Source organism: Dipodomys spectabilis, unplaced genomic scaffold (assembly GCF_019054845.1).
Source record: "Dipodomys spectabilis isolate Male_0828 unplaced genomic scaffold, ASM1905484v1 ptg000096l, whole genome shotgun sequence".
Classification (NCBI taxonomy): Eukaryota; Metazoa; Chordata; class Mammalia; order Rodentia; family Heteromyidae; genus Dipodomys; species Dipodomys spectabilis.
Genome location: NW_024870773.1, coordinates 13,973,257 through 13,988,297, shown reverse-complemented (window position 1 = coordinate 13,988,297; position 15,041 = coordinate 13,973,257). Strand labels below are relative to the sequence as shown.

At 38.6% G+C, this 15,041-nt stretch overlaps 1 protein-coding gene across 1 annotated transcript in view; it reads left to right on the top strand.

Annotated features, from left to right (window-relative positions):
- The window catches only part of Tmem236 (transmembrane protein 236), a 37,246-nt gene that overhangs the window by 5,145 nt on the left and 17,060 nt on the right, over positions 1–15,041 (top strand). Inside the window, exon 2 of the mRNA XM_042686215.1 lies at positions 12,603–12,675. Coding sequence (XP_042542149.1) covers positions 12,603–12,675 — 73 coding nt within the window. The remainder of the gene's footprint in view (positions 1–12,602; positions 12,676–15,041) is intronic.

Sequence of the window (15,041 nt, the reverse complement as noted above, 5' to 3'; positions counted from 1 at the left end):
GTCAAGAATCCCAGGACATACTATGTTTGAAAGGCCCCAATCTGTGATGTGCCATTCATTATAAGGCCTGAACATATTTGATGAGATCTGTTAGGTAATAGGTGAAGTGATAGTAAAATAAGTGCAAATGTTGTTATTTTTCAAAAGCAAATGTTTGTTGAAAAAGGCCTGTGTACCAAGTATAATTCTAAACACATTGTAGGATTTGAGCTAGTTCCCTGTTACATAAAAGAATAAGTGTAGTTCTCATTTTTAAAGTGAGGAAATTGAGGTATTGGAGTAAACATGATCCAGGCAAGAATAGTTGAACCAAGATTGCCTCAAAGTGTTGTGTCTGCAGAGACTGGTCTTGGGAGCATCTCAGTCTCCCACATTAGCATACGCAGGTGTCTTCCAGCAGCAGGCACAAGCATCCTACAACAGCACGTAGCACGTGTCTGACCTGCAGGAACCAGAGCCCACTCCTCTCAGCACTTTTGAGGCCACTGGGAAGATTCTGTTAACTGCACACTGATACAGTATGAGCAGATAGTAAGTACTCAATGGGTCTGTCACCTCCCTCTGTACTAAAGGACCAATGATTTTTTTTTTTATCATACTTGGCTATAGGATTTCTGTCCTTTTCTTTCCTGTGCCTCTCACCCATACCCTATGCAAAGCAGCAAGTGGTCTGTTTTGCTTTTCTCTCCCTGCTACTGTAGGTCGAATGTCACTCTCTTGCCCAACTCTCTACTCTCTCTGTTTCCTCGCACCCTTATTAGGCACTCATTTTCAGAGCCACCTCTTGTAAAATTCTGGCACTGTCCTGCAAGTTTTTATCCTCATACCTCCTGTCAGTCCATTTGTCCTGATTGGTTTTGTTCAAGGGAACACAGAGAACCCATTGTAAATTAGTGTGTGCACGCTGGAAACCTTCACCAGTTGGCATCTGTGCATCTCTTCTCCCTGTCATTCCTGCTCAGTCCTGTGGATTTGACAGTAAGTACAGTCAGATGTGCTTAACAGTGGGACACACTCTTGAGAATTGTGCTTCTGTATCAGAGAGGCAGTAAAATGTGTGTGTGGAACTGCGACTGGTATATAAACACAATCTATTTGTATTGTAAACTTGTATATTTATTTGTAGTGCTAGCCCTTGAACCTCCCTCATGCTAGACAAGAGATCTATTACTAACCTATATCCCAAGTCCTTGAGACACAGGGTCTTACCCTGTAACCAAGGTTGGTCTTGAACTCATGATCCTCCTGGCTTACCATTATGAGTTGGAATTGCATGCCCAGCTAAACTTGTTTTCTAGCAAACAATTATTTTTGAATTTATTTATTTTGAAGATAATTTTATTTATTTGAGTATATTTTTATTCTTAATTGACACGTAGTAATTATACATATTTAGGGGATACGGTATGATATTTTTAGTACTTGTGGTGCATAATGATCAGATCAGGGCAATTGTCATTTTCTTTCACTTTTGACATTTGTCATAAGTTTGTTTTGGGACATTCCAAATCCTCTCTGCTAGCTGTTTTGAAATATTCAGCTAATTGATGTTGACTATAGTTATACTGCTATGTTATAGAACATTAGAAGATATTCCTTTTATCTAACTGCAGTCTTGTACTTATCAGTCCTCTCTGTCTCTTCTTACCCAACATCCCTCCCAGAAATGTTTTTTGTAAGTAGAGTAAGTAACAAGTAACAGTAAAAAATGCAGAATAATAAATACTATTAGCAACACTAGTAAACTATCATATGAGACATTATTTGCTGCGCATAACTGTGTGTAATGTACATTAACATGACTGGCAACACAGCATATTTGCAACAATATCTTCCAAACATGTCTAATGCTCTGCACTGTGGTGACATAATGGCCATGACATCACCGGGCCATAAAACTCCTTTATATGATAGTGGGAACCCTTGTCTTATCTGTCATCTGTCCTTGTCTGAAATGGCTGGATTCTTCCTTTAGAAAGTTTCCTGCATATTAGTTCTACCCTTAAAAAACCCTTTTCCATGTATATGTAGAACCAAAAGTTAACATTATTCTACAAAATACCAGAGCTGGAAGAAAGTTCTTTTTCTATATTCTCTCACAAAAGATAGGTGAACCAATCTTCCTTTGATTTTACAGGATACTCAGTATTTTCTATGGCTCCAGTTATAAGAGCAGCCTTTCTTCCTTTGTGGAAATAAACTCTGCCTAATCCTCTTTGTAGACATGAAACAGTGAATGTGACTGTCATTGTGCTCATTGCTCCCTGATACCCTCTTTTTATTGACCCTTGTTTATCCATTTCAGAGGATAAACTGTCATTTATTTGGTGATGGCTCCCTAAAGTATGTCAAAGGGGTGACTTGTCTGAGATAACTGAATCAGCATTGAACTCTATCATTCTTTCCCACAACTTCTGAACCTTCTCCTCTTGGAATCTCCTTGAAAGGCTGGTTGGCATTTTAATGTCTAGGTCTGATCTCAGTATTACCCTGATGATATAGCTATTTGCTCCAGCTATGGATATAATATTACTGACTTTGTCTTTTACTGTGCCACCTGTTTCATAACTGAGAGGACCACTCTTAGTTTTCCTCTTAGAAAAACTTGCTCTCAAAACAAGGATCCTTCAACCTGCTCTTAAGCAACTCCCACAAACCTATAAATGCCTGTCTTTGTATTTCACGCATCTGACACAGTTTATGTGAACTGGTAAGTGAATGAATAGTTGAAGTATGTTTTACACTTGAATTTAGTAATTTATGCTTATCCCTAGTAAATATCATTACACTAGCTTTAGCCATATTTAGAGTCAATTGCAATCTTTACAAACATGCTAGTGCCGTTTTTGAAAGATGACTGTTGCCCTTGATTCTGTATCTTCTGCAAAGAAGTTGGCACAGCAGTGCCAACTCCTCTGTAATCACCACCCAATGTCCTAGATAGAATGGTTGTATTTTCCAGTTCATGACAACTCTTTAGTCCACTCTAAGGGTTTAAGCAACTGTAAATTTACCTTTCTAATTCCTATTTCTAATTCCTATTTCTTATTAATTCAATTCCTTTTAAGTAATCATTTTCTGAGTAGGCAATGATTTCCTGACAGACTTTTTCACAAGCTAAACTGGAGTATGCCACTCCCTATATTGGACTTGGCCTGGAATTCAAGGCTATCTACCCTTGCCCTCCTATCCAAACTACCTCCCTCTACACATTCCTTATGCTACCGAGTGATATTCTCAGGCCATGGTAGGGTGATAGACAGGCATCTTAGGTATAGCCTTCTTCCTCAGGGATTTGCTAGTCTGCTCTGGAAACCTCATGGTTATACATGAAAAATTCAGAGAGTAATATAAGGCCCTATATAAAAAAAATTACCAACTTCCTCCACCCCCCCCACCCCCCCCAGTCATTCATTAGCTCAGAGTATAGACATCAAAATTTAATGCTGTGTACTGGTTGGTGTTTGCACTCTGAGACTCACACAAGTGCTCTAGCATTTTACCCACCCCCCCCCCCCCCAGAACTTTTTGCCTTTAGTTCTTTTTCAGATAGGGTCTTGAACTTTTTTCTAGGGCCGGCATCAGATTGTAATCCTTTCTATCTCTTCTCTCACTAGCTGGGATTACAAGTGTGTACCATCATACACAACTTAGAGAGATTTTTTTCTTTTATCATTCTTTTCTTCCCTTTTCTCTATTGCACCCCATCAGCCTACATAGAGCTTTGCACTCAGGAGGTTTCCAATCCATGGACTGTGTGGACTCAGGTTTCCTAGAAGAACATTTTTTTTTTATATCATCATTGCTCAGAGATTCTAAGGTTTGAGCTATATACATACCATATGTTCCCATAATATTTGGCACATAGTTTGAACTCATCAAATTATAGTTCAGTGAGGGAATATTTTTATATATCGGGAAGTTAAGACAAAACTGGAAAGACAGGAAGTTCCTGCACCTTTGACTTCATGAATTGCCAAAGAGAGTTTCTCTACAAGCTTCTGAGTAGCAAGTCATTTCCAAGTAATTATCTGCATTTCCCGCCACAATGCTTCCTCTGTGACTAATCTCAGGGCCAGATATTTTGCTACATAAATAGGAAGCTTTAGCTCACAGTGGCTGAGCTCAGTCTTTTCTTCATGGGCACCATTTCTGGGAATGTCCTTGTCAAAATCTATTTATTACAAATGCCCATCAAGGCCTTAATACTCCCAGAGTTTCATCCATCAATTACACCATGCTCCCTCAGTTCTTTTTTAGTCCATCCAAACTATAGATCTTCTAGTATGACTTTTACTACGAATAGACTTCCAAAGACACATCAATGAGATTTCTGGCAAAAACTCAATTAGTGTGATTGGTCTTATAGGATCGCGGTAACAAAGTGCCACAAACTTGCTGACTTACAGAATATCTCATCTCAAGCTCTGGAGGTCAAGGTAAAAATGCTAACAAAGTTGGCTCCATCTGAAATATAGAAGGAAGAATCCTTACTTTCCCCTTGCTTCTGGTTGTTTGACATTCTTTAGCTTATAGATACATCATCCTGGGCTCTGCCTTGATCTTTTTATTTTTTTATTTCAAGACATAAATTTTATTACAAGATTTTATAAAAGGCATAAATTGCCATTTTTAAGTTCTATGATATTGAAAAAAATCTGTCACCAATCATTTTAGCTATCACATTAAAATATTTAAAATTTGTCATCTACTTACAGATTTAAAATACATCTCAATGTGTCGCCCCTGTAAATAAAATATTACTCTCAACTACTGGGACATTCTGAGCAGCCTTTCAAATTTTAATTGGGAAAAGCATAGTGAAGTGGTGTGACAAGGTATTTAGAGTCATTGGCTCCAGGCTACTGTCTTTTACATTTGAGAGACAGTAATGAATGGTAAGTAATTGTTCTGAGGCTGGTTAGCCAGGCCACTGCCTGGGAAGCTGGGAGGGAAGGCAGCTCAGGAGAGTGCGAACAGTCCAGCCATACAGCTCCGTTACCCTTATTCTCCCTCCTAGAATGATGCAGCTCTGGGTAAATTAGAACCTCTACAGGTTTCACTTTCCTCTGATGACTATTGTGTTTCTTTGGAAATAAGACTTTTACTGGTGCATATTTTACAGTTGTTTGTAAGGATGAAATATTCCTAAACACAGGAGGCACAAAATAAGTCTTCAGTCACTTCCTGGTCTCAGAAGCAGGGAGGATGTATTGAGGTTTTAAAGGATGAAACCCTTGTTTAAGTCACTAGACTATTCAGGTTGGGGAGCACTGACTTGGGGGTGGTATAGCCACCGGTAGCCAGGAGTGTACACTGACAGTACCACTCAGCCCATTTTGTGTTGCAAAATCATAGAGGCAAGGGCTGAAAGAATAGCAGTCTCATGCTATTTTTTCCTATAGCAGAGAGACAATAAAAGAAAATCAGCTTAAGAAAAAATAAATTCTGTCTTGCAAGTTGCGCTAGAAATTGGCAGAAGAGGAGAATTTCCAGAAGTTAGATCCATAGTTTCATCTAAAAAGTATGAGCTGGGGGGCTGGGAAGATGGCTCAGTGGTAGAGCGCTTGCTTTGCATGCATGAGGCCCTGGGTTCAATTCGTCAGCACCCCATAAGCAGAAAAAAGCCGGAAATGGCGCTGTGGCTCAAGTGGTAGAGCGCTAGCCTTGAGCTGAAGAGCTGAAGGACAGCACCCAGGCCCCTAGTTCAGACCCCACGACTGGACCCTTCCCCTCCAAAAAAAAGTATGAGCTGGTATGGATCAAGAGCTCTCCAGGCAGGTTGGGCCTTAAGTACTTCTAGTAGCCACAAGCAGTTTTCTCTCAGGTGCATTTGTTGGGCATGAGTGGCTGTTTTTTGTTTTTGTTTTTTTTTTTAGATTCCAAACAATTTAATGTTCTAAATATTTTAACACAACTATCAAGGTACTGGACAGAAACAATGGAAAAGATTTTTTGTTATTTAAGTAAGGAGAATTGCTTCCTGAGTATACTATAAAGCTGAAGACCATAAAGAAAAATACTGACAGAAAGATTTTCATTCCTATAAGATTTTTTAAAAATTGTGATTAAGTGATTACATAATTTCCCAGATTTCACAGTATTGTGGAATAATGATGCTCATGTAAAGTCACAAGTTCATTCTAACTTTCCTGGAGCAAATTGTCTATCATGGTCTATAACATATAACGGTGTACACATATACACCATACATGTGATCAGCAGCATGGGGATATTTAGTAGTGGTTTGACCAGATGAGTGGAAGTTCTTTGTTTCTTAAGTCCTGTTAGTTTTGTCGTATCACCTAACATTTTGGATTTAACATCCACTTATCAGGGAGACCATGTACCATTTGTCTCTTTGCTCTTGGCTTATCTCGCTCAACATGATTTCTTCTAGCTCCATCCATTTCCCTGCAAGTGCCATTATTTTGTCATTTCTAATGGCTGAATAATATTCCATTGTGTATAGATACCACAATTTTTGGATCCATTCATCTGTGGTGGGGCATCTGGGTTGTTTCCATACCCTAGCTATTGTGAACAGTGCTGCAATAAACATGGAGGTGCACGTGTCCTTGTATATTGGTTCCTGTTGTTCAGGGTAGATGCCTAGAAATGGTATGACTGGGTCATAAGGGAGGTCAATCTTTAGCTTTCTAAGGACCCTCCAGACTGCTTTCCAAAGTGGCTGTATAAGTGTACATTCCCACCAGCAGTGTAATAGGATTCCTCTTTCTCCACATCCCCTCCAGCATTTGTCATTGGCTGATTTGTGGATGTGGGACATTCTGACTGGGGTAAGGTGGTATCTCAGGGTTGTCTTTATTTGCATTTCCTTCACAACCAGGGATGGTGACCATTTCCTCATGTGTTTCTTTGCCATTTTTATCTCTTCTTCTGAGAAGTCTCTTTTTAGTTCCCTTGCCCATTTAGTAGTTGGTTTGTTAGGTTTGGGAGGGATTAGTTTCTTGAGTTCCCTGTATATACTGGATGTTAGCCCCTTGTCTGATATATTGCTGGTAAATATTTTTTCCCAATTAGTTGGTTGTCTTTCTAGCTTGGTTGCAATAGATTTAGCTGTGCAGAAGCTTTTTATTTTAAGGTAGTCCCATTTGTCGAGTCTCTCTCCAATTTGTTGTGACCCTGGGACTCTGTTCAGGAAGTTCCTTCCTGTGCCTATTAGTTCAAGTGTCTCTCCTACTCTGTCCTGCATTACTTTCAGAGATTCAGGTTTAATGTTAAGGTCTTTAATCCATTTTGAGTTGATGTTGGTGTATGGTGAATAGGCTGGGGTCCACTTTTAGTTTTCTGCATGTGGCCACCCAGTTTTCCCAGCACCAGTGGTTGAAGAGGCTGTGTTTCTTCCATTGTATGTATTTGGCTCCTTTGTCAAATATCAGGTGGCTGTAGGCCTGTGGATTTATTTCTGGATCTTCTATTCCATTGGTCTTCGGGTCTGTTTTTGTTCTGCCTTGATCTTTAAATGACATTTTCCCTGTATTTCTTCACATTGGGCATCTTGTTTCCAAATGGTCTCTTCTTTGGAGAATATCAGTCACACTGAATTAAGATCCACCATAATATACCATCTTAACTTGATTACCTCTATTAAAACATTGTTTCTGAGTAATTCATACTTGGAGGTACTGGGCATTGGGGCTTAAATATAACTGTGGGAGACAAAATCCAACCCATAGTATCCTACCCTTGTTATGTTCTTTCCATGTGGAAAATATATTCATACTTCCCAACATCATAATCATCCTAAAATTCTAAGTTCAAAATCTCACCTAAATATCCAAAGTGCCAAAACTCATCATCTAAATCATCCTTATTAGTTCTTAGTGAGATTGGGGGAATGTTTCATCTGGTAGCAAAATTCTTTATAAGTCTGCCTCCAAAATACAATGTTGGGATCTGATATTTTACCAGTCCTTAAGTGAGAGAGTGAAAAGAATAAAGGATTCATGGGTCTCTGTTATGTTTGAAACCTAGGAGGGGAGATTCCTTTAGGTGTGAGGCTAGATACTCTGTTCTCTGGGCTCACCTTCCAATCCTTCCAGGGTGGTGGCCCTATCCTCTGAATTGAAAGAGGGGGGCACCAGCTTGAGGTTATAACACCAGGCTGTCCAGCTTCTGTACCAAGCAATCTTTCTTTCTTCCCTTCCTTTCCCTCTTTCCTCATCCCTCTTCTTCCTTTCCCTTCTCTACTCTTCCCCAGCCCTTCTGTCCTCTTTCTTTCCTCTCCCTCTCCTTTTCCCATTCATTCTCCTTTGCCTTCACTTTCCTTATCCCCTCCCCACTCTTCCTCTCTCTTCCTCCTCATTTATCTTTTTCTTAAAACACTTCTGCAGCCAACTAGTGCTGTGTACTGGCTCACTTCCTAGAGTCCTGGAAGCCCAACAGCCCTACTTTCAGTCCATCCATCTTTGTCCTCCACAGTCCAAGCTAACTGCATCTGCTCAGGTGGTTGAACACCACAATCTTGGTGTTCTCTCCATAGACATTTTTGTCTCTTTTTATTTTTTGATGTAAATATGGTGAGGCTGAGAATTTTTCAAATGTTCAAGGTTTCTTGATGCTTAACAATTCTTTCTTCATTTTATCTCTCTTCTCTCACATGTTAGTATGCACAGCAAGGAGAAAACAAACCACCTTTAATACTTTGCTATATCCTCAGGTCAGTGTCTGAGTTCATTGCTTACAACACAATGGAACACATTTCAGCTAATCTTCCCTCCATATTTCCAATAGTTCATCCCTCATCTCCATCTTAAACACTGGAAGTATCTTGTATTTTTCATATTTCTGGTACCATTCTGTTTAGGACAGTATATTGCTTTTCGACAGTGATTAGAGCTTTCTTTATAGCTCTCCTCTTTTCCATTTGGATCCCTTCCTCATCAGAATTGCCTATTTCCACCAATAATCTCTTCAAAGCAATCTATACTTTTTCTAGCATATATCTCAAAACTCTTCTAATCACATCTATTATTCAATTCCAAAGCCACACCTTCATTTCCAGGTGTCTGCAGCGGCATCCCTTTTCTATTAGCAACATATGCATTAACTTCCTATACATACTGCAACAAATTGTCAAGTGAGAGACACAGGCAATATACCTTTCTTGTTTCACCTGCTGTGGGCTAAAAGTCTGAGAGCAACCTGATGTCTGAAGGTGATGAGGTAGCATCAGTTCCTCACCTGTGACCTCTCCTTTTTGGCTCTCTGGAATTCCTTGGCTTAATCATTTATCACCTTGATTTCTGCCTTTATCATGACATGGCATTCTTGCTGTCCTTTCCTGGGGCAAGCCGGTCACTACATTTACATGTTTTTTCTAAGGATACCCATCATATTGGATCAGGATCCACCTTAATGATCTTATTTAAATTATGTGTTCTCTGTAAAGATTCTGTCGCTAAGCAAGGTTACATTTGAAGGTACGAGGGTACCTCTCAGTAATACATTCTAAACAAGTCCTAGAAGTTGTCAAGAGCTTCAAACATAGGTTAGCTTTTTTTATGTTGTTAAATAAAACACAGTCTTAGGCTGGTGTTTATTAACTGTTTAGTTGATTAGCATTTATTGGGTTGCTAGGATGTGCCGGGCATAATTTGTTTCAGCATCATCTGAATAAGAAACAATTTGCACATGTACGTTCCATACCCTTAAGTTCAAAGCTAACACTTTCCCCTAATAGGAATTTAGTAAACAGAACACAGCAGTATTAAGTAGGACCTGCAACTTTATTGCATAAACTATTGACAAATAATAAAAATTGGTGGTCACCAATCTTTTTTATGTGTCATATGACAGAAACTTCAGAATAAGTTTTATGAACTTCATTACTTTGATATTATAAGTGATTACAATTTCCTCCTCTGGAGTCTTAAAAATCCTCCCAATGGGGGACAATGGGTTCATGGGCGCACCTATTACTGCGTAAAAAATTCACAAGAATTTACCTAAGTGTATATAATTCTATTTTTAAAAGTACTTTAAAAAGAATTTGGCTAGCTCACTCCTAAAATCTAACCACTTAGGAGGCTGAGATGTGAGGATCACAGTTCAAAGACAGGAAAGTCCATGAGACTCTTATCTCCAATTAACCAGAAAAAAAAAAGCCAAAAGTGGAGCTATGGGTCAAGGGATAGAGTGCTATTCTATTCTTGCTGTTCAAGTAAAAGAGTGCAAAAAAAAAAAAAAAAACTTAGGAACAGTGCCTGGACCCTGAGTTCTAGCCCCAGACTGCCACACAAAAGAAAAAGAAGACAAAGAATTTGCACAATTTCAATATTGTTTGGTTAAGCCTGCACATTTTATTTTGCTCATTGAAGTTTTATCCTGCAAAGGTTCTATAGATCCACTGGATTCCTAGTAGGTTCGCCTTAAAAAAAGATACAAGAATAGCATTTTGGCTGCTGGAGATAAAGTGAAATGGAAATGCACTCTCTGTTTTTAGGGAATTTACAGTGGGGATGTGGAAGGAGGAAGGGACAGGTAATACAAAAAGAAACCATGAGCAGAATTTTAGCAGTAGTAAGAGCTGAAGGCGGGAGAAGCAGATGCCAAAGAGGAGCCAGACGTAGAGCAGACCTGGTCAAGGATCCTTGCAGAGAGACCAGGCACTGGGAGATGGAGGTAGGGAAGCCTGGTTATTATCCCTGAGTAACCAGATGGCTGGTACAGCTGGAGTTAAATAAGGAGAACATTCCTGTTGTGTTCAATGAGAAAAGTTAGAGAAAGAAGAGAAACCATTTCCCGAAGAACATGTAAGCAAGAGTAATAACTTTCAATTTTATGAAGTATATTGGCACATCCATTGGAGAGTTTCAAAAATTTATATTAAAATATAGACCTTAACCACTTATGTATAGTTCTGGGGTATTAAGTACATTCTCATTATGTACTGCCATCACTACCATCTGTCCACAAAACAACTTCTGTAATGAAAACCCTGCGCTGATCATATGCCCTCTCCTGACATTTTCCAGTTCCCCAGCATCAGAGATGTCTATGCAGAGGAGTCCATGACACATGTATCACATTAAAAAAAACACTGGACTTCATTTATTAAAATGTGGAGAAAATGAAGCTAGGGAAAAACAGAGACACTACAGGAAACCAGTTAGCAAACACTGCTGATGAGAGCATTTGGAAGGTATAGTGTGAGGCTGACAATGGGATCAGGCAGTTTATCAGACACAGATGGCATAGCACAGGTATGAGCGAGGGAATGTTAAGTCTGAATCACCTCTTTGACATCCAGTAGAGATATCAAACAGTGGTGTGCAGAGTTCAGGGAAAAGGCCAGTGTGGATATTTGACAGTTATGACAGATTTAAAGTCATAGGAATGGATGAGACCATCAAAGGAGTTAATGAAGATGAACTCTGGGAGCACTCAATCACCAGGAACCTTCCTCTTTCAAAAGATAAGCTGAGAGGAAGAAGATGCAGTGCATGCTTTAGCCGGTGCTACTTAGGGACCTTGTGGTGTAGGAATGTAGATCTGGGCTAGGAAAAAGAAGCAAAGTTACAGAGTATAAATATTATTGTAACGTGTTAGCCAGGTCATACTGGGTCTGGTTAAGAGAGAGTAGCAGTCTCCCTGCTTTGAAAGCAGTCAGTACACATTATTAAACTTAATATAATATGCATTTAAGGAAAGTAGTAAATATTTCATTTTAGAAAGACTTTGAGTTTCTTGTGTTCCCATATGTTAACCAAACTTCATTTTTTTAGCCATAAGATACAATTATATTTATATTACATCTCAACCACTAGTTGATCATTTAAACTTGAAGAAATGGTCTAAAATCTAGCTCAACAATTACGTAGTTTTTGACTAGGCATGGTGCCACATGTCTATAATCTGAGATTGAGGCAGGAAGAGCATGATATCAGGCTAGCCTGGCTTGTTTAGTGAGATGCTACCTGAAAAAAAACTGAAAAAAAAAATAGAAAAACATTTTAAAATGATATATCTGTTATACTTTTAGATTCAAGTAAAAGTTATCCAAAATTTTTAAGTGATCTTAACATTTTTGCTTTAGGTGATTTGAGTGTGCAATAGTTTTATTGTCTTTTAGTATGTTTTGTGAAAATCAATTTTACAATATATAGGATACTCTAAAGCTTAAGAAAATTGTGCCTCTTCCTCCTCCTCCTCCTTCTCCACCTCCCCTTCCTCCTCCTCCCTCCTCTTCCTCCTCCTCTTCCTCTTCTTCCTCCTCCTCCCTCCTCTTCCTCCTCCATCTTCTTGTTTCTCACCAGCATCCTATGCCTTCAGTAGGATTCTAGCTAATGAGTGATGGAAATATTGAATGTGACTTGTCTTAGATTTCAGTGCTTTTAGTAGTTTTATAAGTTTCTAATTATTTGGATTATCTAGAAATCTTCCTTCATTGAAGAAAATAAATTGGAGAAAAAAGTATTTCTTGCACGTGCTTCTCCGAAATACTCAAATTTGGGAAATAGGAAAGGGGAAGAATCTAGAGATGAATAGAATAAGAATTTGCAGCATTAGCAAATGACACCGGAACTGTGGATATGGTGCATTCTTGCTGTGGCTTATTTTTTTTTCTCCTCTGCTAGGAGACCCATTCTGATGATGTGTGTAATCCTCACCACACTCCCGAGCTTCAGCTTCTCTATAGCTGTGACGGAGGTACGGAGCTCTCCTTTCTTGTACAAGATTTGGAGGTCTTAGAAGTGTGCTTGTTGGAATTTGTGGGAGGACCACACCCCCAATGCCCATGTTCCACTTTACTTCATCCCTTCTTCTTCCAAACTGTGAGACAGGCGTTTGAAAGTACGAAGACCATGGTTATGTCTGTGATTGTACAGCATTCAGTTACACAAAGAATTAATTTCTTTTGGCTTTGTGTGTAAGAGGCAGGGATGCAATTTGGAAATAATTTTTTAAAAAGTAAGGAATTTGAAAGCTGATCTATGCTGCTTATTTTTTCTTACCAATTTGATGCTTTCCATGATTTTTTTTCTTGTTTCTAAATGTAATATAACAATGCTCAAAGGAACAACCTCTTCCACACTAAGATTTTTGACAAGTGCTGTGGACATGGTGTTTACTTGGAAATAACCTAATGAAATATGGTTTCAATGGGACTCCACTCTAATAAATTGAACTTTTAGGCTGTGGGAACTTGATCATCTGTGACAGTCAAAAAAGAATGCTATTTTTTTTTTACACATAGTCTGGTATGTAGTTCCAGTTGGCCTAGAACTTGCTATGTAGCAAGCCTGGCCTCAAACTCATAGCCTTCTCACTTCAGCCTCCTAAGTGATAGGCTCTGATTTTTTTGGTAAAATGTTGGGAAATAGGAAGGCAAGTATCTTGGGAGGTTTCCAAACACTTCAGAAAGTCTGTTTGCCATCTCTCAATGTTTAGCATTTTGAAATGAGACCATATCTGAAGTTTTAACTCTTTTTGTTGTTGTTATTTTCTATGATGAATCACCCATTACAGATTTTTCTTCCTTCTTTTCCTTAAATTGCCATTGAAATGAGACATACAAACAAAAGAATACAAAAGTATAATATATATAATATCAATGGAATATCACCAAGCAAGTTCCTGGACAAACATGACTGAGGTCAAGAAATACACCTCCGCTAGCTCCACGCACGCTTCTTATAGTAACTCCTACTCTCTTCCCCAAAGATAGTTTCTACTACGTCTCAATAGTTTGCCTGTTCTTGAATTTTGTGAAAGGGCAGATAAACTTTTAGATTTTATTTATCTGTGAAATGGTTTATAGCTGGCTTACTTAAAAAACTAGCATGAGGATCGTTCATGCTTTAATATGTAGTTGCAACCCATCCATTTTCATGGTTGCAGAGTATTTGAGTTTTTGAAGATATTACAATTCTTTTATGCATTTCTAAATTGCTGGGGATCAAATTCAGAGCTTCCTTCATGAAAAGCACGTGCTCTATCTTTAAGCTGGTATCACGTGCTCTACCATACTTGATGTCACAATTTATCTGTTCTTTCTTTTTTCTGGGTGGTCATAGGTTTCAAACTCAGGGCCTGACACTTGATAAGTAGGCACCCTGATACTTGGAAGCCATATACCCAGTCCCTTTTTTCTAGTGCCAGAACTAAAGCTTGAACTCAAACCCTTGCACTCTCATTTGGCTTTTTCACTTATAGCTGGTGCTTTACTGCTTGACTCTTGCCCCCAGTTCTGACATTTTTTAGGTTTTATTTATTTATTTTAATGTATTTATTGCTATTGTAAAGGTGATATACAAAGAGGTTATGCCTATATAACTCAGATAAAGAAGACACTTCCTTTTGAATGATGAATTTTGACTTTTTGCTGGTTAATTGGGGATGAGAATCTCTCAGGTTTGTCTAACTAGGCTGTTTCTGAATTGTGATCCTCAGAGCTCAACTTCCTGAGTAACTAGGATTATAGCCATGAGACACCAGCACTTTGCTAATTCCATTCTTGATGTCCATTTTTGGCTGTTACAAATAACATTACTGGAAGCAGGATTGAACCGTCTTGTGTGCACATGTAAACATATTTCAGTTGGTTAAATACCTACACATAAAATTTGGAGACTATGCTATTTTCTGTTCTCCTTTAAACTCGTTCTCTATCTGGAACTGATTCTATTTGTCTGGTTATATTTGTCTGAGGTTTCACCTTTGCTGTGAGTTGGGTGTGCTTATTTGTAATTTGTATCTAGGCTTTCTGCTCTGTCTCATTACCCAGTTTCACCTCCTTGTGCTAACCAGATGCTTCCCTATCTTGGTAATCATTGGGTTGTAGCCAAATAGTCTTACTTCCTTCTAGCAGTTCTTGTCCTTTGTATTTCCACATAAATTTTAGAATCTGCCATAGAAGTATTGATTAAGGATGCATTGAATGGTATCATTTTTACAGAATCTTATTTTACAATAATTAGTATTTTACAATAATTCATCCACTGGGGGGATTCTCGCCATAAACAATCATGTAGTCTACACATAATATTTCAATGTTTCTTTCTCCCTTACAATGT